Source organism: Camelus bactrianus, chromosome 8 (genome assembly GCF_048773025.1).
Source record: "Camelus bactrianus isolate YW-2024 breed Bactrian camel chromosome 8, ASM4877302v1, whole genome shotgun sequence".
Taxonomy (NCBI): domain Eukaryota; kingdom Metazoa; phylum Chordata; class Mammalia; order Artiodactyla; family Camelidae; genus Camelus; species Camelus bactrianus.
Window position 1 is genome coordinate 55,011,797 of NC_133546.1, and position 27,832 is coordinate 55,039,628.

At 32.5% G+C, this 27,832-nt stretch overlaps 1 protein-coding gene across 2 annotated transcripts in view; it reads right to left on the bottom strand.

The window, feature by feature from the left end:
* The window catches only part of MANEA (mannosidase endo-alpha), a 60,139-nt gene that overhangs the window by 28,260 nt on the left and 4,047 nt on the right, over window positions 1-27,832 (bottom strand). Inside the window, exons 2-3 of one of the 2 annotated variants that reach the window (XM_074368608.1) lie at window positions 21,810-22,391; window positions 4,350-4,459 (exon numbers count right to left, since the gene is read on the bottom strand). In XM_074368608.1, coding sequence (XP_074224709.1) covers window positions 4,350-4,459; window positions 21,810-22,353 — 654 coding nt within the window. In that variant the 5' untranslated portion in view covers window positions 22,354-22,391. Of the gene's footprint in view, window positions 1-4,349; window positions 4,460-21,794; window positions 22,392-27,832 lie in introns of both variants that reach the window. The other variant, XM_074368607.1, reaches the window with a different exon arrangement.

The following is a 27,832-nucleotide window of genomic DNA, read 5'->3' on the forward strand; positions in this document are numbered from 1 at the left end:
GTCGAATTAAACACACACCTAGGGTCCAACTACAATCTTGTGCAGAGATCAGGGAAACCAGGGGGCACCACCTTCGCAAATACCCTCTGCCCAGCCCCAGGTAGCTGGCATCTCTGTGAAAAGAGCTTCTGCCCACATTTGGTGTACTTTTGTGGTTGCTGCCCAGAAGAAATATCCCTTGGTAGCCTGGCTCTGGTTGTTAGCAAGTCTTGTGTTCACAGATTTAATAGGAGGGCACAAAGGAAAAAAGAGTTCTTAACTATCATGCAGGGCTCAGTACAGTAGGAGCAAATAGAAATGTCTGTCTCACAGGCTTCCATGGAAAGAAGTATACATGTACAACTTAAAAGCTGCTCCCAGAAGTCTGGCTTCCAATCAGCCTGAATTTAGGCGTTGAGATCCTCCCCTTTACGACACTGACATATCTTGGCAAACTCTCAATTGCTGGGAGCCACTAAGAACCAAGTGGGCTGCTTGGACAATCACAAGGGTTTGAGAGACAACCAAGAACTAGGACACAGTCGAACATTAAGGTTCACGTCCTACACAAGGCAACACTTTCAAAACTGGGAGAAGAGGATATTGGTTGTTTTATCTAATGCATAGAAACCAACAAAGAGTGTCAGGGAAACTAAAGAAACAAAGGAATATGTTCTAAACAAAAGAATTTAACAAAAACTTCAGGAAAATACTTAATGAAAAAGAGAAACGATTTACATGACAAAAAGTTCAAAATAACTAATAAAGATGCTCAGCAAGGTCAGCCGAGAATTTCAACAAATAGAAAGTATAGAAAAGTATCCCACAGAAATGATGGCATTGAAGAATACAACAGCTGTACTGACAAATATAATAGAGGAGTGCAAAAGCAGATTAGAAGAAGCAGAAGAAAAGATCAATGAACTCGAAGACAGGGCAGCTGAACTCATCCAACTAGAGCAGCAAAAAGAAAAAAAAATTTAAATGAGTGAAGATAGTTTAAGGACTTTATGGGAAAACATAGAGGACCATTATTCACATTGAAGGGTCCCAGAATGAGAAGAGAGAGAAGAGAGGGCAGAAAATTTATGTGAAGAAATAATGGCTGAATACTATCCTCATCTGGGGAAGGAAACAGACATCCAGATCCAGAAAGCCCAGAAAGTTCTGAATAAGATGAACCCTAAAAGACCCACACCAATATATATTATAAATAACATGTCAAAAATTAAAGACAAGAAGGGAAACTTTAAAGAAGCAAGAGAAAGACACCTTCTTTCATATAAGGGAACCCCCATAAGACTATCAGCATATTTTCCAGCAGACAAGTTGTACAAGAGAGTGGCATGATAAATTTAAAGTAACAAAAATAATTAAACAGCCAATTACTCTACACGGCAAAGTTATCCTTCAGAACTGAAGGAGATACAGTTTTCCAGAAAAGTAAAACATAAGAGTAATGACCAACAGGCCAGCCCTACAAGAATGTTAAAGGGACTTTTTAAGCTGAAACAAAAGTGTGCTATTAGTAACAGGAAAAAAATTAGAAGTATAAATCTCACTGGTAAAAATAAACATATAGTAAAATTTATAAAAACATAACGTTGTAAAGATGATAGATTAATTACTTATATGAAGTGCTAGTATGAAGGTTAAAAAACAAATAGTAAAAATAACTATAATAATTTGTTAACGAATATGCAAGATTAAGATGATGTCAATGGTGACTTCAAAAATATCAACAGGGAAAAGTAAAAATGTAGAGCTTTTGACTGTTACCAACTTAGATTATTATAAATATAAATTGTTTTACATAAGAATTATGGTAACAATAGACCAAAAACCTAGAGTCGGTACACAAAAGATAAGGAGAAAGGAATCTTAGACTATCACTATAGAAAATCATCAAATCACAAAGTAAGAGAGCAAGAGAAGTAGAAAGGAAAAAAGAAATTATAAAACAGCTATAAAATAATAAATAAAATGGCAGTAACTCCATACCCATCAATAATTAAGTGTAAATCAATAAAAAGTATAAAATTCTGGAAAAATAAAAAAGGAAAAACCAGAGAGTGGCTAAATGGATTTAAAAAAAAAAAAAGCCATCTATATCTTACCTACAAGAGTCTTCCTTAGATATACAAAGACACACAGTCTGAAAACAAAGGGATGGAAAAAGATGTTTCATGTTCATAGAAACCAAAAGAAAGGTGGGATGGCAATACTTACATAAAACAAAGCAGAACATAAAACAAAGATTATAATAAGAGATAAAGGACAAAGAAGGTTATTACATAATGATAAACAGATCAATACAGTAAGAGGATATATAACATTTTAAAATATTTATGCACCCAACATAGAAGCACCTAATATAAAAGCAAATATTAACAGACCTAAAGGGTGAAATAGCAATACAATTATAATAGGGGACTTTAATTCTCCACTGACATTGCAAATGGATATATTCCTAGAAAAATACAAACTAAATCATGAAGAAATTCTGAACAGACCAATTAATAGAAAGGAGATAATCAGCAATTAAAAACCTCCAACAAACAAAATCCTGGATCAGACAACTTCACTGGTAAATTCTACCAGTCAAAGAAGAGTATCTATCGTCTCAAATTCTTCCAAAAATTAGAAGAGGTGGGAACACTTCCAAACTCATTTTATGGGACAAGCATTATCCTGATACCAAAACCAGACAGGGTACCACAATAAAAGATAATTACAGGCCAATACACTGAAGAACAAAGATGCAAAAATCCTCAACAAAATTTTAATAAGCTGAATTCAACAATACAACAACAGGATCATACACCATAATCAAGCGGGATTTATTCCAGGGGTGCAAGGATGGTTTAATACCTGAAAACCAATCAATGTGATACACAACATTCACAAAATAAAGGATTTAAGTCACAATGTCATCTAAAAAATGCAAAAAATGCATTCAACAAAATTCAACACCCTCTCATGATACAAACTCTCAATGAAGTTGAGTGTAGAGAAAAAGTACTTCAAGAAAATAATGGCCATATATAACAAGACCCCAGCTAAAGTCATACCTAAAGGAGAACAGCTAAATGTTTTCCTTCATGATCAGCAACAACTCAAGGATATCTAATCTACTCTCACCACTTTTATTCAGTATGATATGGAACTTCTAGCCAGAACACTAATGCAACAACAAAAGAAAGGCATCCAAATCAGAAAAAAAGAGTAAAACTGTCTATGTTTGATGATGACATTATGTGACACACAGAAAACCCTAAACACTTCATCAAAAAACTGTTAGAATAAGCAAATTCAGTAAACTTGCAGGATACAAAATCAACACACAAGAATCACTTGCATTTCTATTCACTAATAATGAACTCACATGGGCAAATTAAGGAAACAATCCCATTGACAACTTCATCAAAAAGATTAAAATACCTAGAAATAAGCTTAACCAAGGAGGTGAAAGATCTGTACACTGAAATAAAGATGTTAATGAAAGGCATTTAGGAAACAGAAGTAAGTGTTAAGATATCCCATATTCAAGACTGGAAAAATTAATATTATTAAAATGTCCATACTACCCAAAGCAATCTATAGATTCAATGCAATCACAAAGGCATTTTTTCACAGAAATATAAGAAACAATCCTAAAATTTGTATGAAACCACAAAAGACCCTAAATAGCCAAAGCAATTTTGAGAAGAACACAGCTGAAGGCATCACATTCCCTGACTTCAAACTATATTACAAAGCTGTAGTAGTCAAATACTTTGGCACTGTCATAAAAACACATACAGATCAATGTAACAGAATAGAGGGCCCAGAAATAAACCAAGCACCTACAATTAATTTACAACAAAGTAGCTAAGAATATACAATGAGGAAAGGATAGTCTCTTCAATAAACGTTGGAAAAACTGAGCAGCCACATGCTAAAGAATGAAACTGAACCACCATCTTTCACCGTAATAAGAAATTAACTAAAAATGGATTAAAGCTTTAAGCATACAACCTGAAACCATAAAACTCTTAGAAGAAAACAAAGGCAGTAGGCTCCCTGAAATTGATATTGGCAATGATTTTTTTTGGATTTGACACCAAAGCCTCTAGGATGTGAAGTACAACTTGGTAATTATAGTTAATAATACTGCATTGTATATTTAAAAGTTGCTAAAAGAATAGAACTTAAAAATTGTCATTACAAGAAAAAAAAACCATAACTATGTGTGGTGATGGAAGTTAGCTAGACTAAACTGTGATAATCATTTCACAATATATACATATATCAAATCATTATGTTGAACACCTTAAATCAATCTAATAGATGTCAATTACATCTTAATAAAAATAAGTTAAATAAAATACCTTTAGATTATATTTATGAGCTTTATCCAAAATAGTTGGTACTAAGTCATCAGTAGGTTGTCCATTCTCATCATTTGAATTGGGTGGGTACCAAGATAGGGCTAGTACACCTAAAGCAATGACCAAAAAGAAGGGAACAGTAAGTGCAGGAACAGAAATGACTACAGGTATTGTTTTTTTTAAAAAAGGAAGAATACGGACTAAACTGTTAGCAACAAAAATAAATACATTCTCAAACAATGTTGTTTTGTTACTTTACTTACATACCACTTACGGTTATTTGATTACTTTGAATATTCAATACTTCAAAACTTTTTATTGGGCATCAGTATCTTTTAATTAATGAATATATTTTACTTCCTAGAATAAGTTTAGATTTACAGAAAAATTATACAGAAAGTACAATTCCTATTTATTCCTCTCCTTTTCACCATCCTCCCATGACACATAGTTTGTTAATATTAACATCTTGCATTAGCGTGGTAAATTAGAATTGATGACCCAATGTAGATACATCATTATTAACTAAAGACCACAGTTTACATTAGGGTTCAGTCTTTGTACTGTACAGTTCTATGGCTTTTGGCAAATGTACCATGTCATGTAACATGACCCCACCATTACAGTATCATACAGATTAGTTTTACTGTCCTCAAAATCCTTTGTACTCCACTTACTAATCCCTCCTCCACCCACTCCTCCTCAGTCCCCTAGAAAGTAACTGATCTTTCTACTGTCTCTATTTTGGCTTTTTCAGAATATTATGTAGGTGGAATAATAAAGTAACATTTTCAGAATGGCTTCTTACACTCAGAAATATGCATTTAAGTTTCATTCATGTCTTTTTATGGCTTGACGGCTCATTCTTTTTATGCTGAATAATGTTCCATTATATTGATGTACCACAGTTTATTTGTCCATTTATCTACTTAAGACATCTTGGTTTCTTACAATTTTTGCCAATTATAAAGAAAACTCATAAACAGTCATGTGCAGATTTTTGTGAGAATCAATACAACAGAAGATTCAAGAAAGTTTTTAAAATTAGTTTATCCCTGTACTACCTACTTAATTTGAACTGACAAACTACAAAAATAGTTTTAGAAACATAAGCCTGCAAAAATAAATTACTAACTGGAGAGGGAATCTTTGAAATCAACTAATTCAAAGCCTCATTACATACACAAAGAAGTGGAAGGCCACTGAAAGTATGGTCCTAATTTCTAAATCAAAGAACAGACTCTTTAAGACAGGGAGAAAAACACAATGTTACCAAAAGACAAGCATGTGGAAATACAGAAAATGCAAGGTTAGAAACTGGCAGAGAACTACACTGTAAGGCAAACTTTGTCGTCACCATGCCATGCATAGAGCAGTCCCATCTAGAGAAATAAAACAATTTCTAAGTAAGGTAACAGAAAAAAAATGTCTGTCCCCTATACACTCTGAAAATAAAAATAGTAACAAGAACACAAAGAAGTAGAAAAAAGAATCTATAATACATAGGACTTCAGGGAAGCTTTTGGCTAGCCAAGAGACCAGTCATATATAGGAAAAAAGATCGCTGATGAGTTAAGTGTTTGCAGACAACTGATCAAACATTCAAGCTGCCTACTTTCCCAGTTTATTGGAAGAACACCAATGAAGAGTGACAATAAAAATTTTCTCAACATGGGACCTATGAAAAAATCCTGAAAAAAAAAAAAAAAAGAACGGAGAAAAAGAACGTGAGAAAAAAATTATAAAGGAGAAACATACAAAAGATTATTATGCCATAGCGCTCAGGAAAATTAAGAGCAGAGCAAGGGTCCATAAAATTAAAAACAAAACAAGATTCCTGTTTCTAACAGGAGATTAGGTTACTCAGACCAAAATTCTTAATGAAAACAAATTATAAAATATGGGAACAAAAAATTTCCAAAAGCCAAAGAGCTAAAAAGAGCAAAGAATTACCTATCTAAAATGAAATGAAAATGTGAAGGCAGAGCTGAACAACGAAGTCAGTTTGCCCTAAGCATAACTGGCAGAAGTAAACCAGCCCTCAAAATCAGTGCATTAAATCCCAGGTGGACAATGCTTGGAAAGTCCTTTAGCTTTAAAGTGAATTTCAAGTGGCTAGTATTTTCTGCTGTACTGCTAAGTGCAGATATAGAATATTTTCATTATCACAGAAAGTTCTATTGGACAGCCTTGCTAGAGTATTCTAATTCATCAAGCACCTTACCCACAAACTTGTTCTTGTCCAGTGATTTTCCTTCCTATCCTTCCTGAAGGTATACTATTAGGCTTGGGGAGAATATTCATTATTGGTCCTTATCCTATCATTGTGTTTCAGTTGCTTTATTGTATCAATTATCATTTATACATGTTGAAATATATCCCCATATTGTGATCCACAATCCAATTTATCTTTGTATAACATCTTTTGGACTGTGTCACTCATGAGTTCTGAATTAGTAATGGCCTGGGAACCAGGCTAACGATGCTCTTACTCCTGAGGAGGCTCGGTGCATTTAAAATGTTAATAAATCCTTCACAGTAACCAGAAAGGTCTTTCTAAAATATGTCAACCAAGTATCATTTATACATAAAATCTACTATTGTGTTGTTCTACCATTCTAATTGCTTAGTGAAAAGGGATACACTTTAAAGTTCATTCTTAGAGTATTAGCATATTAAATATAGATCATTTCATAACGATGTCATCTCTCCACAGTGCTTATCACAGGACTTTCAATATAACTAATACTCAATAATTTTCTGTTAAGTAATGCTTCTAAACAAGGTAATAGTTAAGGCACAAGGTATGAAATCAGACAGACTTGGAGAATCCAGTCCCAATTCTGTCACTGATACATGTTTATCTTTAGGTAAGTTATTTGTACTTAAATTTTCACTTGTAAAATGGGAATAAATTCAGTTCATAACCTAAAAGTCTGTCCTAAAAAGTACACACGAGGGAATGCATTATGCAGAGTAAAACCTCCCCACAAAAGTGATTATAAAAAACATATAATAACAAGAAGACAGTAAATAAGTACATTTGCATATGTTTGCCTCCACAGAGCTTGTGATAGGTTCCCATATATATGGGGAACTTACTTAGTGCTTCTTTCAAACATCTCAAATATTCTTTCAAACTAAGACTTAATAAAAAGAAGGCAAGCCCATTTCCAGGCATAAATACTAGACAGGATGACACAATTTGAAAAAATTACAAGGCATGTAAAAAGGCAAGAAAAATAATGCACTGCCAAAGCAATCAACAGACCCACACTCAGATCTGAAACAGACACTGAATCATTAAACAAGGAATTTTAAAATTACTACGATTAAATGTTAAAAGATCTAATGAGAAATATAGTTAACATGCAGGAAATACTAGCAGAAAGATGAAAACTAAAATAAACAGAAATGCTAGAAATGGAAAAAACATTAAAAGATATGAAGAGTGCCTTCAACAGACTCATGAACAAACTCAGCAGAGCTGAGCAAAGAGTCAGGTAATTAGGCAAGTACGAGAAATTACTGTAAAATAAATATAATAAGAAAAGAAGAAAACAACACATCCAATAGCTCTGGGATAAATATCAAAGTTCTAACATACATGTAATTGGAAAATCAGAAGTAAAAGGTACATGTAGAGAAATAATAGCTAAAAATTTTGCAAAGTTAATGAGAGATACAAAGAAATTAATTCAAGAAGCTTGGAGAACACAGAAAAGGATAAAAACCAAAAAAACACAACTAAACATATCATATTTAAACTGCTAAAAATAAAAAACCAAGAAAAAAAAAACTGCATAGAAAGTTAGAGAAAAAAGACAGATACAGGAAAATCGAGATACAAAAAAGATTTTTAAAAATTACAGCATATTTCTTATCAGAAATCATGAAAGACAGAAGATAATGGAGCAACATTTTTAAAGTTCCAAAAGAAAACAAAACAAACCCCGAAAATCTGCTCAATGAGTATTCCATAGCAGATGAAACATCATTCAAAATAAAAGATACAAACAAAATGTAAAAACTTCATTGCAAGCAGATCAGTAATACAAGATATGTTAAAGTAAATTTCTGAGGCTGAATAAATGTGATAACAGAAATCCAAATGGATTTACTCTAAAAAAATGGGAAACATTGGAAATACAATAAATGAATGTAAAATTAATATCTTTAAAAAAATAATTGTTTTATAAGATGGACCTACTATTTAAAGCTGTGGTCAGCAACATATTGCTCATGAACCAGCTCTTGACCACCACAAGACAAGTCTTCTACACTCTTGTTTATGGCTACCTTTACACTACTATGGTTGCTAAGAGAGTGTAGCACATAAAACTAAAAATATTTATTATTACCTGGTCGTTCACAGAAAATGCTTGCAAACTTCTGGTGTATAATAGTAGTAATATATAGAGCCTTTTCAGATGTAAGAATTATAACGTTAGCAAACAGTATGGGAAGGAAAAATCGGGATTATACTGTCGTGAGGTCCTTACGCTACATATGAAGTATATATTATTTGCAAGTAGACTCATTACATAAAGGTATATTTGGTAAACCTTAGGTTATCAACTAAAAAAGGAAACAAATACTAAGCAATAGTAGACACTAAAGGTAATCATATATAAACTGTTCAACTAATCTGCCCAAAATACAGGAAAAAATATGAAAAAGACAAGTAATAAATGGAAGAAACAGGAAGAGATGCACAAGATAGTAGATTTCAATCAATTCAACGATATAAATAAGTCACATTAGGTGCAAATAGTCTAATTACACTGATTTAAGACAGAATTTTCAGATTAGATTTTTAAAAAGCAAGACCAAACTATATGCTGTATGTAAGAAAACCATTTTAAGCATACAAAGATAAAAGTAAAAGAATAAAAAAGATATACGAGGCAAACATTAACCAAAGATTGAGCTGGAGTTGTTATATTAATATGAGGCAAAGTGACTTCAGAACAAAGAATATTACCAGCAATAAAGAGGGATTATTTCATAATAAAGGATTCGATTACCCCCAAAGATATAGTATTCTTAAATGTTTATGTACTTTAAAAAGACCTTCAAAATATATGAAGCAAAAACTGACAAACCTGAAAGGAGAAATAGATGAATCCATGTTTTTACTGGGAGACTTCAAAATTGCTTTATTAGTAATTGATAAAACAAGAAGAAAATTGGCAAGGATAAAGACAACCTGAACAATCCTATCAAGAACTTGAACTAACTGACAGTTTTAAGATACTCTATTCAAAAGCAGCAGAATACTTTTTTTCCAGACAATAAATGAAACCAAAAGTTGGTTCACTGAAAGACTCAACAATAATAATCAAACTCTAGAAGTACTGATTAAGAAAAAAAAAAAAAAAGAAACATTATCAAAAGCAGAAATGAAAAGAGGCAACATCTATAGACTCCACATACTTTAAAAGCCTAAAACACTATAAACCTCTTAGAAGAAAACATAGGCAAAACATTATTCATTATAAATTTCAGCAGTGTTCTCCTAGGGCCGTCTACCCAGGCAATAGAAATAAAAGCAAAAATAAACAAATGGGACCTAATTAAACTCATAAGCTTTTGCACAGGAAAGGAAACCATAAGCAAAACAAAATGACAACCTACAGAATGGGAGAAAATATTTACAAAAGATGAGACTGACAAGGCCTTAATCTCCAGAATATATAAACAGCTCAAGTAGCACAGGGAACTATATTCAATATCTTGTAATAACTCATGGTGAAAAAGAATATGAAAACCAATGTATGTATGTTAATGTATGACTGAAGCATTATGCTGTACACTGGAAACTGACAAAACATTGTAAACTGACTAAACTTTAACAAATATATATACATAAAGTAAAAATAAAAACTACATTTATGTAAACAGGAAAAAAGCATAAAAAAAAAACACATATCTTTCTCCAAAAAAACCGACCAATTAGATTAAATGGACTAGTTTCTTAAAAGATAAAAAGTACCAAAACTCACTCTAGAATAGATAACATGAATTGCCTTATACCTGTTAATGAAATTTATTTTGTCATTAAAAACCAATAAAATCACCAAGCCAAGAAAATTTCATTGGTGAATTTTATCAAATAGATAAGAAAAACAAAAGCAAAAAACAAAAAACAACTCTACTCAATCTCATCCAGATATGAAAGAGAGAAGACTTAATTTTATAAGGTCATATCTAATCTAATAACAAAAGACAAAGGCATCAAAAATATAAAAACCAGACCAGTATCTTATATAAAAGGACTCAAACAAAATCCTTTAAAAAGATTAGCAAATAAGATTTAACAATAAATAAACAGGACACTAAATCATCACCAGACTGGGTTGATTGCAAGAATAAAGGATGAGATTCAACATTTGAAAAATCAATCCATGTAAGTAACTATATTAAAGATAAAACAATCAATTGACAAAAAAAAAAATCACAACGGAAATTGGAAAACACTTAAGAGATGAATAAAACAAAAACAAGACATACCAAAACTTATGGGGATGTGGCCAAGGTGATGCTAAGGGGTAAACTAATAGCTCTAAATGCTTATATTTAAAATACAAGGAAAATCTCAAATAAACAACTTAATTTTACAACTTAAGGAACCAGAACAAAAACAAATTCTAAAGCTAGCAGAAGAAAGGAGATAATAAAAGATTAGATCAGAGATAAATATATAATAGAAAAATAGAGAAATAGAAAACCAGAAAATCAAAAACCAATATTTGGTTCTTGGAAAGGATCACAAAATTAACAAAACTTTAGCTGGATTAACTAAGAGAAAAAGAGAGAAGACACAGATTACTAAAATCAAAGATGAAAGTGAGGGCATTGCTACTGATTCTACAGAAACAAAACGAATATTAAAGAGTACTATGAACAATTTTACACCAGCAAATTAGACAGCCTCAATGAAATGGACAAATTCATAGAAACACAAAACTTACCCAGACTGAATCATGAAGAAATAAATAATTTGAATAGACTTGGAACTATTAAGGAAACTGAATCAGTAAACAAAAATCTCCTGACAAAGAAGCCCTGTACCAGATGGCTTCACCAGGTGAATTCTACCAAATATTTAAAGAACTGAAACAATCCTTGGCAAATTGTTCAAAAACTGAAGAGGGGAGAACATTTCTTAGTGCTTTCTATGAGGTCTATATTACCAGGCAAAGCCAGATAAAGACACAGGAAAACCACAAACCACTATCCATTATGAACACTGATGCAAAAATCCTCAACAAAATATTAGCAAATTGAATTCAGCAGCATATTAGAAGAGTTATACAACATGATTAGGTAGGGTTTATTCCCAGAATGCCAGGATGGTACAACCAATCAATGTAATACATTGCATTAACAGAATGAAGGGAAAAACACTAAAAAAAAAACTAGGAATAAAAAAAAAATACCACAACATAACACAAGCTTTATATGAAATAGCCACAGAGAACAGTATATTCAATTGTTAAAGACTAAAAGCTTTTCCTCTAAGATCAAGAACAAGGCAAAGATGTCTACTTTCACCAGTTCCATTTAACGTAGTACCAGAAGTTCTAGATGGCAATTAAGAAAGAAAAAGAAATAAAAGGCATCCAAATTGGAAAGAAGCAAAATTATCTGTTTGCAAATGACATGATCTTATGAACAAAACTCTAAATAGGCCACACACACAAAATAAATTTTAGAACTAATAAGTGAATTCATCAAAATTGCAAAATACAAAGTCAACACACAAAAATCAGTTGCATTTCTATACAATAACAAGCAATCTGAAAAGGAAGTTACAAAAACAATTCATAATAGCATCAAAAAGAATAAAATACTTAAGTAACTTAACCAAGGAGGTGAAAGATTTGTACAATGAAATCTACAAAACATTACTAAAAGGAATTAAAGACAACATGAAAAAAGCAAACATATCCCATGTTCATGGACTGAAATGATTAATTTTATTAAAATGTCAAAAATTATTCAATTATGTGATCTATAGAGTCAATCTAATCCCTGTCAAAATTCCAATAATGTGTTTTGCATAAACAGGAAAACTCATCCATCCTGAAACTCATATGGAATTTCATGTAATCCTGAAAAGCCAAAATAATCTTGAAAAAGAACAAAACTGTAGGGTTTATACTTCTTGATTTCAAAACTTATTACAAAGCAACAGTAATCAACACAGTGTGGTACTGACATAAAGACAGACATATAGACTAACGGAATATAATGAAGACCAGAAATACACCCACACATGTATGTTCAAATCTTTTTTGACAAAGATGCCAAGACTATTCAATGGAGCAAGGACAGTTTTTTTAACAAATGGTGTTGGGAAAACTGGATGGTCACAAGCAAAAGAATTAAGCTGGGTCCTTACATAACACCATATACAAAAGTTAACTTGAATTGGACCATAGATCTAAATGTAAGACCTAAGACAATAAAAACGCTTGGAAGAAAAGCCTTTAGGGTAAAAGCCTGATGACATCAGATTTGGTGACGATGATTTAGATATGACACCAAAGGCACAGGTAACAAAATAAACAATTGGACTTAATAAATACTTTGTGCATCAAAAGACACTATCAAAAGAGTGAAAATGCAACCAACAGATTGGTAGAAAATATTTACAAATCATATCAGACACGGGATTAATAAATTCAGAGTATACACAGAACTCTTAAAACTGAACAACAGCAAAATAAACACACTAGACTAAAAACTGAGCAAAGGACTTAAATAGAAATTTCTCCAAAGAAAACATACAATGGCCAATGTGCACGTGAAAAGATGTTCAACATTACTAATCACTAAGGAAATGCAAATCTAAACTATAATGAAATACTACTTCACACCCATAAGGCTAGTAGCTCTTATCAAAAAAATCCAGAAAGCAATTGTTGGCAAGGATGTGGAAAGATTGAAATCCTTGTGCACTGTTAGTAGGTATGCAAAATGGTACAGTTGCCATGGAAAACAGTATGGCAGTTCCTCAAAATATTAAAAATACAATTACCACATAATCTAGCAATTTTAGTTCTGAGCATATAACTAAAAAAATAGAAGGCAGGTTTTTGAAGAGATATTTGTACACTCATGTTCATAGCAGCATTATTCACATACCTAAAATGTGAAAGTAACTTAAGTGTTCATCAATAGATGACTACATAAGCAAAATGTGGTGTCTACACACAGTGGAGTATTATTCAATCTTTAAAAAGAATGAAATGATGCAATATGCTACATGGGTGAACCCATATTATGCTAAGTGAGATAAACCAGTCACAAAAAGATACAGTGTACAATTCTACGTATATGAGGTGCTTAGATATAAAATCAGAGACAGAAAGTATAACAGTGGTTGCCAAAGGTGGGGTGGAGGGGGACAGAGTGTTTAATGGGTAAAGTTTCAGTTATGAAGATGGATTATGAAGATGATGGAGGTAATGATTACACAATGTTATGTATTTAATATCATTAAACTATATACTTCAATATGGTTAAAATAATAAATTTTACATGTATTTTACCTTAATAAAAATCTGAAAAGAAAAAGAACAAGCAAAAGATTGTCGAGCGATACAGAAAAAAAAGCATTTGAAAAAGCTTAGCATGAAAAAACTCTCAGGACTACTAATAGAAGTGTACTTCTTTGACTTGATAGATTACATTTACAAAAACCCTACAGCTCATACTTAATACTTAATGAATAAAGACCTCTTTCTGCTAAGATCAAAAACAAGTCAAGGCTATCCTCTCACCACTTATATCCGCATTAACACTGGAAGTCCAAACCACTGCAATAAGGGGGTAAAAAAAAGTATAAAGATAAGAAAGGACATAAACATGTCTTTATTTGCATTTGATTGTTTATAAAGACAAAGAATCCACAAAAATGCTCCTAGAGTTAATAAATTGAGCTTATCAAAATCACAAGATACATGATGGATGGATGGACTGATTGATCTACTTTTGATGGGCAAAAAATATAAATTTAAGAAATAGTATTATTTGCAATAGCACCCCCCAAAATACTTAGAAATAGATGTAAAAAAATATGTACAGGATCTGTACTGAAAATTATAAAAATCTAAGGAAATTTTTAAAAATGTAAGCCCTGTTTATGGAATAGAATATTCAATTTGTTATTGTTCAATACTGGAAACTTAATTTAATATTTTTAAAATGTCAACTTTCCCCAAGTTGACATATACATTCGTGGCAATCCCATTCTAAATTCCACCAGGGTATTTTGAAGACACAGACTAGCTGATACGGATAGGAAAAGGAATTAAATAGCCAAAGCAATTTTGATAGAGAACAAAGAGGAATGATAATACCTAACTTCGGGAAGCTAGAGCAATAAAGACAAGGTGGTACTGATGAAAGGACAGACATAAATCAACAGATCAGGATAGAGTCCTGAAATAAACCCAAACAAATATAGTAGAAGAATATGTCAATGGAGACAGTATGGTCTTCTTAATAAATTAAGTGAGAAATGCCCATATTACAGGCTTAGCAGAGAGGCACACCCATTTTCCAGAGATGAAGATTACTTGCCACAGTCTCTATGGGTCTACAAAAGATAACATGTTTTCAAGAAAAAAATCACAAGACATACCAAAAAAAAAAAAAAAAAAAAAAGGAAAAAAAGGAAAAAACCCCCAGCACAATCCCAAAAGAAAAAGCAATGAGTAGAACTAAATTCTGGTATTTACAGCAATATAAAACTATCACCAATCTACATTTATAGATATGCATTTTAAACTTAACACAAACCTAATTATTCTAAAAGGAAAATTTATGACATTGTATAGGTGTTAATAGGTTCATTTAAACTTCAAAAGTCTAATTCATCTTATTCTAAATTCTATTTCTTCTAATTTTATGTACAAATTTTAAAGGCAGGAGATACAGAAATAAAAATTGTGGTCTTTCGAAAACAGATAATTTCGACCTTCAAAAAATATTCTAATGTTAGTTTCCACCTAGCACTTCTGAAGTACCAATGAAGAAAACAAGGGAAAATCCAATAGATGTGATTTATTCATTTTCTTGTCCCTAGAATCTAGCACAAAGTTGGGACACGGTAGAAACAGTAAAGTTAGTGCTGAAAGGGAAAGGAAGATCATTTTAAATACACGGAGTGAATTATGTTTTGCTAGGTGTATTAGTTTTCTATTGCTGCCATAACAAATTAACACAAATTTAGTGGCTTAAACAATGTAAATTCATTATCTTGCAGCTTTATAAGTCAGAATTTGACATGGGTCTCACTAAGGTAATATCAAGGGATTGTACTGAACTACATATATTCCTTTCTAGAGGTGCAAAGGAATAAGTTGTTTCCTTGCTGTTTTGAGCTTTTGGAAGACACTGCATTCTTTGGCTTATAAACTGCTAGCCCCATTTTCAAAGGCAGGCATAGCAAGATGAATCCTTTTAAGAGCCCTTATCTCTGACTCTCTCTTTTCCCTCTTCTACTTTTAGGAACTGGAAATGATTAGATTAGCCCCACCCAAATAGCCCAGGATAACGCCATCTCAAGGTCAACTGATTAGCAACCTTAATTGTATCTGCAATATTAATTCCTTTTGCCTCGTAAGACAACATATTCAGAGATTCTGAGGATTAGAATGTGTATATCTTTGGGGTCATTATTCTGAATACCCCACTGAGTTTTCTGAAATTTTTATTTAAAAAAGAAAAGTTCTAATCTAGATCCTTTATAATTGTAAGATACCAATACAAAGGATGAAATATGTATAATATGTGATACTTTAAAGATTTGAAAAGGATACATATCTATCAGTGGCTTCTATCTGCTACCTGATAGATTATTGTAATAGCTGGAGTTTAAAAATAACATTAATAACTTCATTTTAATTTCATCATTCTTTCTAGGAGAAACAAAGGTTAGATCATTAGGATTTATACACATAATACTTTAATTGTAAAGCAAATAGTTGACCAATTTGTACTCTGTGATATAAAAGTGCAATTATTTCACACAGCAATTCAATTAAAAATAAAAAACAAAGCCATTTATATCACAGGAAAAATATGGATGTTAAATCAAAGCACATTCAAACATACAGCAATTTAAATAGTCTTCATTTACTGTCTTCTTCAATTCAAAAGATGCCAGAATCAGCATGACATTTCCATGGACCAAAATAGTGTTTTGTATTCAGTATTTTTACAAAAATTCTTTACCTAATAATGGTAAGTATAACAGCAAGTGACATCAGCAACATGGTGGCATAAGATGTTCCTCCTTCATATCCCCCTTTTTAATCAGTGAATTAGATATCCTTACATAAGTCAGTCACCTATATGGGTATTTTGAGACCTAACACCTTACTTCAAGGGACCTGTGAATAATCTCCCCCAACAATGCAGCAATTAAGAAACAGATTCAGCTCCCTAAGAGCTCCAGCACCAGCAGAGCCAGCAAATCTGCCTAGACCCCACTCACCACTATCAGGAAGAAATCCAATGAACACTATCCCTGGCAGGTACTCATGCATAAAAGAAAACTTGCACAAGTCCAGCCTTCACAAAAGGATCCTCCCTGAACACTACTGGAGGGAAAAAAAAGCTAAAAAAAGAAAGATCTGAATTTGGTCACACAGAAGGAAGTAAGGGAAACTTGGAGGGAGTAGGGGGTAGGGAGGGTATAGCTCAAGTGGTAGCTTGCATGCTTAGCAGGCACAAGGTCCTGGGTTCAATCCCCAGTACTTAAACTAAAAATAAACAAATAAACCTAATTACCTCCCCTCTGCCAAACAAACATACAAAACCCAAAAAACTTCGAGGAAAAAAAAAAAAAAAGAGGGGAAACTTTACTGGTGCTGCCCCTCCTCTGAGGAAACACTGGAAAAGGTTGATTTATCCAGTGGAGGCAACCACTCGCTCATGAGGAAAAAAAGCACTGTGTAATAGGGTACCCCATCCTGGCAGGATATGGCTGGAGAAACCCATTTGTCTTCATCAGCTCCTAGACTACTAAGGTGGGAGCTCTACAACTAAGGGCAGCGAGGAAGATGCAAAAGGGCAGAACAGAATTTCAAATAGCATTAAAGGGACAGTGCTGAGGAGGAAGTCCACCTATCAGCCTACTGGAACACCACCCATGGAGATCTCTCAACCAGGTCTGTGGGTACCCTCCAGGCACCTCAATGATAAAGCCCACATCTCCCCTGACTTTGCTGCTGGATCCTCATGCTTACTCCTGAGTGACCCTCTGAAAATGTGCTCTGGTAAACAAGGAGCCCACTAAGAAAATGAGCCACTATAGTCAGTGGGTAGGTGAGAATCCACAAACTTGATCTACAGTAGCCACTTTCTGGAAAACAAAAGAGGTTTCCAACAGTCAGCCTGGTGAAATATAAAAAGCCAAGGAGACATAAAAGCCTAAAAGTTTGCCCATAAGAGGTAAGAAGTACATTGGAGCAGGCACACATTCCCAGGGACAAAAACTCAAATATCAACAATATAAAGATATGTTGTATGCCGAAGATACGAGCAGAGTTAAGGAGGTATCTACTACTTCAAATATGACAGCACCAACATATATCCACAAAAACTATAAAAAATCGAGGAAATACGGCATCCCAAAAAGAAAATAGTACTTTTCAGCAATCAAGTTAGAAGGTACAGAATATACAATGTAACTAATAAAGAATTCAGAGTAGCTGTTCTGAAGGAACTCAACAAGTTACAAGAAAACTCAAAAAAGCAATTCAATGAAATCAGGAATAAAATATATGAGCAAAATGATTCTTTAGTAAAGAGAAGGAAATTATTTTTAAAAGAACTAAACAAAAACTGGAGCTGAAAATTCAATGAATGACCAGAAATATGCAATAGAGACCATGTAGCAGGGTAGACTATGTGGAAGAAAAAAATAAGTAACTTGGAGGATAGGAATTTTGAAATAATAGAAGAAAAGAGGGAATACAAGTCTACAAAGTTAATAGAACATCCTATTATCTCAATGCAAAAAGACATTAAAGGTAGGCACAGGGTTTAAAAAAAAAAAAATGGAAGCTACAAGGGACCACTTATTAGGCTATCAGTAGATTTTTTTTGTAAAAACTTTTCAGGCCAGGAGACAGTAGAAAGACATATTTGAAGAGCTGAAAAATAAAAAATGGCCAGCCAAGAATACTTTATCTAGCAAAATTATACTTTAGATATGAAGGAGCAGTAAAGGCTTTCCCAGACAGACAAAATTTGAGGGAGTTCACCATTATACCTGCCTTGCAAGAAATGCTGAAAGGACTTCTTCAAGCTGCAATGAAAACAGGCTAATCAGCTGCATGAAAATATACAAAATTACAAAATATGCTGATAAAGATAAAAAATTTACAGTCAGACTTAGAAAACTATAACTCTGTAGTAGGATGTGTTAACTATTCAATTATAGTACAAAGGTTAAATGAAAGAGTAGAATAATTCTAGCTACTGTAAGTTGTTCATGAATATACAACTAGAGGTAAATTGTTATATCAGTAATACAACGGGAGGAACAAAATGGCAGATACTTGAGGAAGTTAAAAATAAGTTGCTATCAGCCTAAATTGGACTACTTTATTTGTAAGATGTTTTATGTAACTCCCCTCGGTAACCATAAAACAAAAATCTGGAGCAGATCCACAAAAGACAAAAAGGGGGAAAAAGAACATACCACCATGGAAAATAATTTATAAATGTAGGCAGAAGGAAAGAGAAAAGGAAATAATGGAAATACAAAATCAGAATACAATTAATAAGTTGGCATTAGTAAGTCTGTAAATCCTTGCATAGTAACAAAAACTCTAAATATAAATGGATTGAATTCACCAATCAAAAGGCATATAAATGGTTGGATGGACAAAAAAGTAAGACCCAACAGTATGGTGCCAACAAGAAAGCTTTAAGGATGTATATCCACTCAAAGTGAAGGGATGAAAGGATAGTCCATGCAAGTGGAAACCAAAAGGAAGCTGGAATAGCTATGCTTAAAACAATCAAAATACCTGGAATATCTACAAATACATCGAAACTAAACAAACTCCTGAACAACTAACGGGTCAAAGAAGACATCAAAATGGGAATCAAAGATTATCTTTAAACAAATGAAAATAAAAACACATTACACCAAAACCTTTGGAATGCTGCAAAAGCAGTTCTGGGAAGGATGTTTATAGTGATAAATGTGTATATTAGAAAATGGGAAAAAACTGCAAATAACCTAACTTTATACCCCAAGAAACTAGAACAACAACAAACTTAACCCAAAGTTAGTGAAAGGAAGGAAGGAATAAAGGTTAGAGCAGAAATAAATAAAATAGAGGCCAGAAAAGCAAGAGAAAAATCAACAAAACTAACAGCTCATTTTCAGAAAGATAAATAAAACTGACAAATCTTTACCAAGACTACTAAGAAAACAAGAGATGACTCAATAAGTAAGAAATGAAAGAGAAATTACATAGAAATAAAGAGAATCATAAGAGACTACTATAAACAAATAAATGCCAACAAAATAGACATCCTAGAAAGAGATACTTTCCTAGAATCATATAACCTTGTAAGAATGAACCAGGAAGAAATAGAAAGTCTGAACAGATCAATAACAAGCCAAGACAATGAACTAGTAAACAAAATCCTCCCAATCCAGAAAACCTCAGGATCAGATGGCTTCACTGCTGAATTTTACTATACATTTAAAGAAGAATTAATGCCAATCTTTCTCAAAATTTTCCAGAAAGTTGGACAGGAGGGAACACTTTCTACTTCATTCTTTGAGGCATTACCCTGATATCAAAACCAGATAAGGACCCCACAAGAATAGAACACTATAGAGCATGAATATGGATGTAAAAATTCTCAACAAAATATTAGCAAACTAAATTCAATAACTCATTAAAGGGATTATATACCATGACTAAGTGAGATTTATCCCTGGGATTCAAGGATGGTTCAACATTAATGGCAAATCAGTAAGTGTGACACACTACGTTAATAGAATGAAAGATAAAAACCATATGTTCATCTCCACAGATGCAGAAAAAGCATTTGAAAAAATACAGCATTCTTTGATGATAAAATTTCTCAATGGACTGTGTACAGAGAGAACATACCTCAACATAATAAAGGCAATATATGACAAACCCATAGCCAACATCATACTCAATGGAGAAAAATGGAATGTTTTTCCTCTAAGACAAGGAACAAGAGTGCTGTCACCACTCTTATTTAATCAACATAATACTGGAAGTCCTAGCTAGAACAATCAATACCAAAAAAAGGCAACCAAGTAGAAATGGAAGAAGTAAAACCATCACTATTTGTAGATAATATAACCTTATATGTTGGAAATCGCAAAGACTCAACTAAAACACAGTTGGGTTTAATCAATGAATTCAGTAAAGCTGCAGGATATAAAATCAATACATAGAAATCAGTTGCATTTCTATACAATAACAATGAAACATCTGAAAAGAAATTTTAGAAAACCTATTCATTCATAAGAGCATCAAAAATGATAAAATACCTAGGAATAAATTTAACCACGAAACTGAAATGATCTTTAAAATGAAAACTACAAAACTTTGCTGAAAGAAATGAAAAGACACAAATGCAATGACATCCCATGATATGGATTAGAAGAGTTAATATTGTTAATATGTCCATATTACCCATAACCATCTATAGATTCAATGCAACCCCTATCAGAATTCCAATACATCTTCACATTAATAGGAAATCAATCCTCAAATCTGTATGGAAGCACAAAAGACCCGTAACAGCCAATGCAATGATGAGAAAGAAAAAACTGGAGGCAGCGTACTGCCTGATTTCAAGCCTTATTATGAAGCCACAGTAATTAAAACGAAGTGGGAATGTCATAAAAACAGGCACTTAGACCAATGGAACAGAATAGAGGGCCCAGAAATAAACCCCCCCCCCCCATATACAGTCAACTGATACATGACAAGGGAACCAAGAACCACCTACGGGGAAAGGACAGTCTCTTCAACAAATGGTGCTGGGAAAACTGAATAACCATTTGTGGAAAAAGAAAGTTGGACCTATCCTACCCTACTCACAAAAGTCACCTTGAAATCTTGAGAGGGATCAAAGACTTAAACATAAGACTTGGCATAAAAACTCCCTAAAGTATACATAGGAAGGCAGATCTTTGACACTGGTCTTGGCAATAGTATTTTGCATATGACACCAAAAGCACAAATAATAAAAGAAAAAATTAACATTAGTGTTAAAAGATGCTTAACAAGTTTAAAATTATAATTAAAACAATGAAGACTAAATAGTAACTAATGTTCTACAAAAAATTATTTATACATCTACTCACACACATATACATACACACTCGCATACATGCACACACATATCAAAACGCACATATAAAATAGTTACCAATTGAAGCTGAGTACATTTGTTTCATGTGAGTTTCAATGACAGAAGGATCCCGAGAGCTGTAACTTCCCAATTCAGGGTAAAAGCTAGAGCCAATGTCATCTGGGGGGTTGTGTTTCCCTTGGGAGTAATTCTTGGTTAATCTAAGGTCCCAGTGCTTCAGGATTGGATGGTTCCAATGTATGTATTTACCATCAAATTGTGGATTTCCATACCAACTATAATAAAATACATGTAAAAAATAATTCAGAGGTGGCTTTTCTTCCATGTTAGGTTCAGAGGCTTTGGAAAGTTTCACAGTGATTTCATCACTTTTTAAATTCTTGAAGTTTGTTTCACTGTTGATTGTGTCACTCTTTTGGGAATCAAAAGTTTTCACCAAATGAGGAGTTTCTTGACGAATTTCTGGGAGAAGGTCAAGTCCGAAAGGAACTCTAAAAGTAGCTTTATTTGGTCTCAGCATTTTTAAACCCATCATCAGAGAGAAAATAAATAGAATAAAGAGTGACAAAATGATGCAAGTCCTTCTTCGAAACTTTGCCATGATGTCATACTTTAAACTCCAAAATGGTAAATGTTTAGCTGCAATTTATTGAAAAATAGTAATTAGTAAGTGGCATTAACAATATTTTCCAGTGTATTCAAAATGAAAAGTAAAATCCAGTTTGTTACATTGAAAAATTTAAAAGTACATTCTATATATTTACTATATAACCAAATACAAATATCTACAAAAGAATCTATATATGTCTAGATTGAACAGCAGTATTTTTTTGGAAATATCACAACTACATTTTGTCAGATAAAGAATTTAGGAATTTTCTTTAAGAAAACGAATATACTTTTCATAATTTGGACAGATTTTGCATATACTGAATACAGAAAGAGAATATTACATACAGGGAGACTAAAATTTTCTAAATATAAAATTAAACCTTCATGTTTAATAAGGAAATACTTGAGTATATTAAAAGCCTAGTCATTAAATGATTTTCAACAAACTCATTCTTTGACTGCCTCACTTCTTTCTGTTCTTCCACCCCACTTCACCAATCAAGTGTCATACTTACAGTCTTGATCTTATTAGTGAGCTGTCCCATCAGCTTATCTTTTGGGGTCTGTGGGGATAAATGTCACTTCAGTTTTCTTGCATATCTTTGTTTTGGTTTTATTCTTTAAATGATTTCTTTTTGTGATTTCAGGAAGATTTAAACACTATACTAATGCTGTTGTGATCCCTGAACTTCTTTATGCCTTCCTAAAAATGTAGTTAATATTATAACTTTACCTCTAAATACATCTTTAGCAGTATCCCATGAGTTTTTCACTTCTGTATTTTCATGACCAGTTAGTTCAAAATGTTCTAATTTTCATTATGATTTCTCCTTCAATGAATTATTTTATAATTAAATTTATAAAAATAAATGGGAAAATATGGGGAAATCTCCCATAAATTGGGAGATTTTCTCGTTATCTTTTTGTTACTGATTTCCAGTGTAAATCAACTGAAAATATCCCCTGTGTGATTTCAATCCTTTGAAATATGTTGAGACTTGCTTTAAGGCTCAGCCTACAAACAATTCTGTTAAGTATCCCATATGCACCTGAACTGAAAATATATTCTGCAGTTTGTCATTACTGAGTTCTACATATGCCTATCAAACCAAATATGTTTAGCAAGTTGGTTGTATCTTTAAATATCCTCACTTATCTTTCTTCTACTTGTGTTAAAAATCCCTATCATTATGGCATGTCTATAACTGCTTATATTATATAATTTTCATTGAGTTAGTATGTGGAGACAGATTTAGGAATGTTGTATTTTCCTAAGTATTAAATCTTGTTTTATAGTGAAATGTTCCTTTCCTTCTCTACTAATGGGTTTTGACTTAAACTCCGCTCTAATTAATATTAATAAAGCTGTAACAGATTTTGTTTGGTTCATGTTGACATAGGACATAATTTTTATCACTTCATTGTCACCCTAAATGGCTAGTTTTTTTTGAAATATGACATTGCTTTATTGTTATTATTGGTTTTAATCTAAGCTGATAGTCTTTGTCCAATAATTATGGTATTGAGCACATTTACAATTCTACAAACACAGGTATTATAGCTTTAAATCTACTTCTTACTCTTACCGTTGAATCTACCCTTATCCTTCTACTTGCTTTCCTTTTGGTTTCCTTCTTACAGGCTCTATTTTCTCTCTTTTTGTTTCATTCTTCCCGATTTCATTATTAATCATACATTCTCTTTGCTATTAATTTAGTTAGTTATCTTAGTGATTACAGGATGCACTTGTCAAAATCTAGTATGAACTAGAACTTTACCATTTATTAAATAGTGAAAGTACACTTAGAATACTTTGATTCCTTTAACCCTACCACAACTTTTGAGCTTCTGGTTTGGTATATTTTATTTTTTTATTATCTTAAACCCCTCCAGACACTATACTGTTTTGTATAATTTTGTTAGATCAATGTTCATTATATTTACACTTTCCTTTGCCCTTCACTTCTTCCTCCATCTCCGTATTTTCTTTCAAAACAATCTCCCTTAGGGCGAAGAAATAATTGCATTTGATAGGGCCTTTAGTGCTGGTCTGCTGACAATACTCTTCTCATATTCGTTTGTTTGAAAATACATTTATTTTGCCTTCACTTTGACTTATATGTATATACTTCTATATTGGTAATTATTTTCTTTCAGCATATCACCCATTATCTTCTGCCTTTGATTATTTATGATGAAAATTCAACTATCTTTTTTTACTTGATTCCTTAATGATTCTAAAAATAATGTACTTTTTCTCTGGCTACTTTTAATATTTTTCTCTTCTTTGGTTTTCAGATGTTTTCCTATGAAATATATAGGAGTATGGTTCTCTTAATATTTATCCTGCTTTAGGTTCAAAGTGCCTCTTCAATCTGTGGGTTGGTATCTTTCCTTAGCTTTATTAAAAATTCTTGATTATCTCTTCAAATATTGCTTCTGCTCAATTACTGCTCTCTTGCTCTCTCATCACATAATACATTACACATGTCATAATTTTGTGTCCCATGTGTTGCTTAAACATTTAAAAAATTTCCCTCCTTTTGTCTCTCCATGCTTATCTGAAGACACACTTCTGAACTATCTTTCAAATTTCTAATTCTCGTCAGCTGTGACTTATTAATTTCAGTTATAATTTTAGTCTTAGAATGTCCATTTGATTCTTCTCAAAGATATCAGTTCTCTGATAAAATCTTCCATCTTCCAATTACCTGAATTTTTTATTCCCATTTGTTTAAAGTCCACCTCTAATAACCTGAATTTGGATCTTAGAAATTCTGTTTCTATTGCCTGTTTGGTTTTTGCCTTTTAATATCTGGACAATCACAATCTTTTTTCGTACATTAGTTTTTCTGTTCTTTTACTGAGTGCCAGAAATCATGTATGAAAATTTGCAGAGACAATGTGAGGCTCTATATACTATTTTCTTTCAGAGAAGGCTTATTTTTGCTTTGTGAAGACTATCTTAATATAATCACAGATTGAAATCTTTAAAACTGGGTTTAAGTCCTTGTGAATACTTGGCCTATTTCTGATTCATCTTTACTCCTTTTTACCCATGAGTTCTAAAATCAAAGCCGCAGGTATTTATCAAGTTCCCTCCTCTAGGATAGGACTTGGAAGGGCCCTGAATTTTGGTCCCCATGGAGCCATGAAACTACAAAAAGCTGTTTATTTTCTTCCCTACTACTTTCTACTTATATTCTAGGCTTCTCTGCTGCTACTTTTCAGTCAGGGGTTTTAAATAACTCCCCTATTACCTACCCTAAACTCTTAAAGAATAATGTAAATTGTAGGGCTCAGAATCATTCAAATACTTATATAATCCCACCTGAATTGCCTTATACTCTTAATGTAGCAAAAGGCTTTCTATACCTATGACTCAAAATTCAGAAGCAGTAAATAAAAAGACTAATTTAGAAAAAAATATATATCAAAAAACACTATATGATAAAGTAAAAGGACAACTGAAAAACTGAATGAAAATATTTGCAAGATTTTCTGTCACTCAAAATTAGAAAAATGTAAATTAAAACCACACAAAGATATCATTTCTTACCTATGAGATAGGCAAAAAATAAAAAGTATGAAAATACATCCTGTTGGCAAGACAGTGAAAAAACAAGCACTACCATACACTACTAGTGAATGCAAATTTGTACAATCTTTTTGAGAATTTGGCAGTATCTAACAAAATTATACATCCATTTACCTTTTGACTCAGAAATCCTACTTCATGAAATTTACCTTGAAAATACACAACCAATAGTAAGTACGTAAATTTACATATAGCATTGTTTATAATTGTAAAATGTTGAGTATCCTGTTGAAAAATAAGGAAGAGCTCTTTGAGATGACAAAGTGATTTTCTAGATACTCTGCTAAGTGAAAAAAGCAAAATACAAATAAGAAAAAATACATTTTCTCAAGTGAGTAAAAGAAACACAGAAAACAAGAATCTAATAAGGTTCATTATCTACAGGGGGTAAAGAGAAATTGGGTGGAAAACATGGGGAGATGAAAATGGGACAGAAGGATAGGGAAGCAACTGAGTATACCTTTTTATGTAGTTTTGTCTTTTGGAGCCATGTTATATTTCACATAGTTAAAAATAGTTAAATTTCAGTAAATAAGTAATTATTTTTTGCAATGATACAGGTTAGCAATTTTTTAAATTTAATGTATACTGTAAAAACAAGCAATATATGCTGGGAAGTAAGGCCCAGGTTTTTCACTGACCCAAAAAAGAGCGAGTTACAAATGTAGAAAGTGGGAAGCTAAAATGAAACTTGGGTTGTCAGGTTATAATTGGCAGAATCAGTATGGATGTATGGCTTTTAAAAGATCAATAAACAGGTGTGTTGGGGGAGTGGGTGTATGTATATATAAATATATTCCAATTATTTCCCAGCTCTGTCCACTGAGATTCTAGAACCAAAGAAACACATCTGATGCAAAGATTTTTATTTTTATGTACCCTTCTCTACCAGATTCCTTGGAGAAATGCTGATTCCAAAAATGTGGCTGGGAAAGTACAAGATAAGCCTGGGACATCTTGCCTGAAATCAGGAAGGACTCAAAAAATGTAGAGACATGTTCTTAAGACACAGGAGCCAGCTTGAGGGGGCAACAACTGACTAAATCTGGAATAATTTGTCATCAAAATAACAAATAAGAATAAATGACAGACATTAAAATAAAAATTCATAAATCTATATTGATTTTTTAATGTAAAAATAAATGGAATAAAGAAAACTCAGAATGCCAACTAATAAGTGTAGATGGAATGATGGAATTAGATGATCACAATTTTGTTACCATCACAGTAACTATATCAAGCAAGAATCATTAATGGATATTAAATTAGGGATTAAAAGTTTATGAGAAACAGGATATCTACATATTGACAAAGTATCTTGCCAAAAGATAACCAATTAACTACAAAGGGAGACAACAGTGCAGAACCTAACAGACATCACCTTTAACAAGTAACCAAAATTACTTTGTCCGTTAATTTTGAGTAAGTAGATATCATGTGTCTACAGAGAGGATGCCCTAAGAAGAAAACAGAATCACTGCTATGGCATTTCTGTCAAAATTAATCTGGATCTAATCATGAGGAAACATCAGACAATATATTAAGATACATATATACGTACATATGTACACATATTACAATATGTATGTAAAATCATACACAATGTAACATATAAGAGAGTGTGTGTGTGTAATGATAAAGCAAATGTGGCAAAATATTACCATTTCGTGAATCTGTAGGAAAAATATACAGAGAGTTGTTAAGTTGTATTATTTTTGAAACTTTTAAGTCTAAAATTATTTGAAAATTGAAAGAAAAAATTAAAAAAAGACTATCACCAGCAAACTGGAAGATATGAACTGTCTTCTGAGAAGTTTATTCCCAGGAAGAGCCAACTCATACAGTCCTTTAAACTCTGCACTGCAGGGCT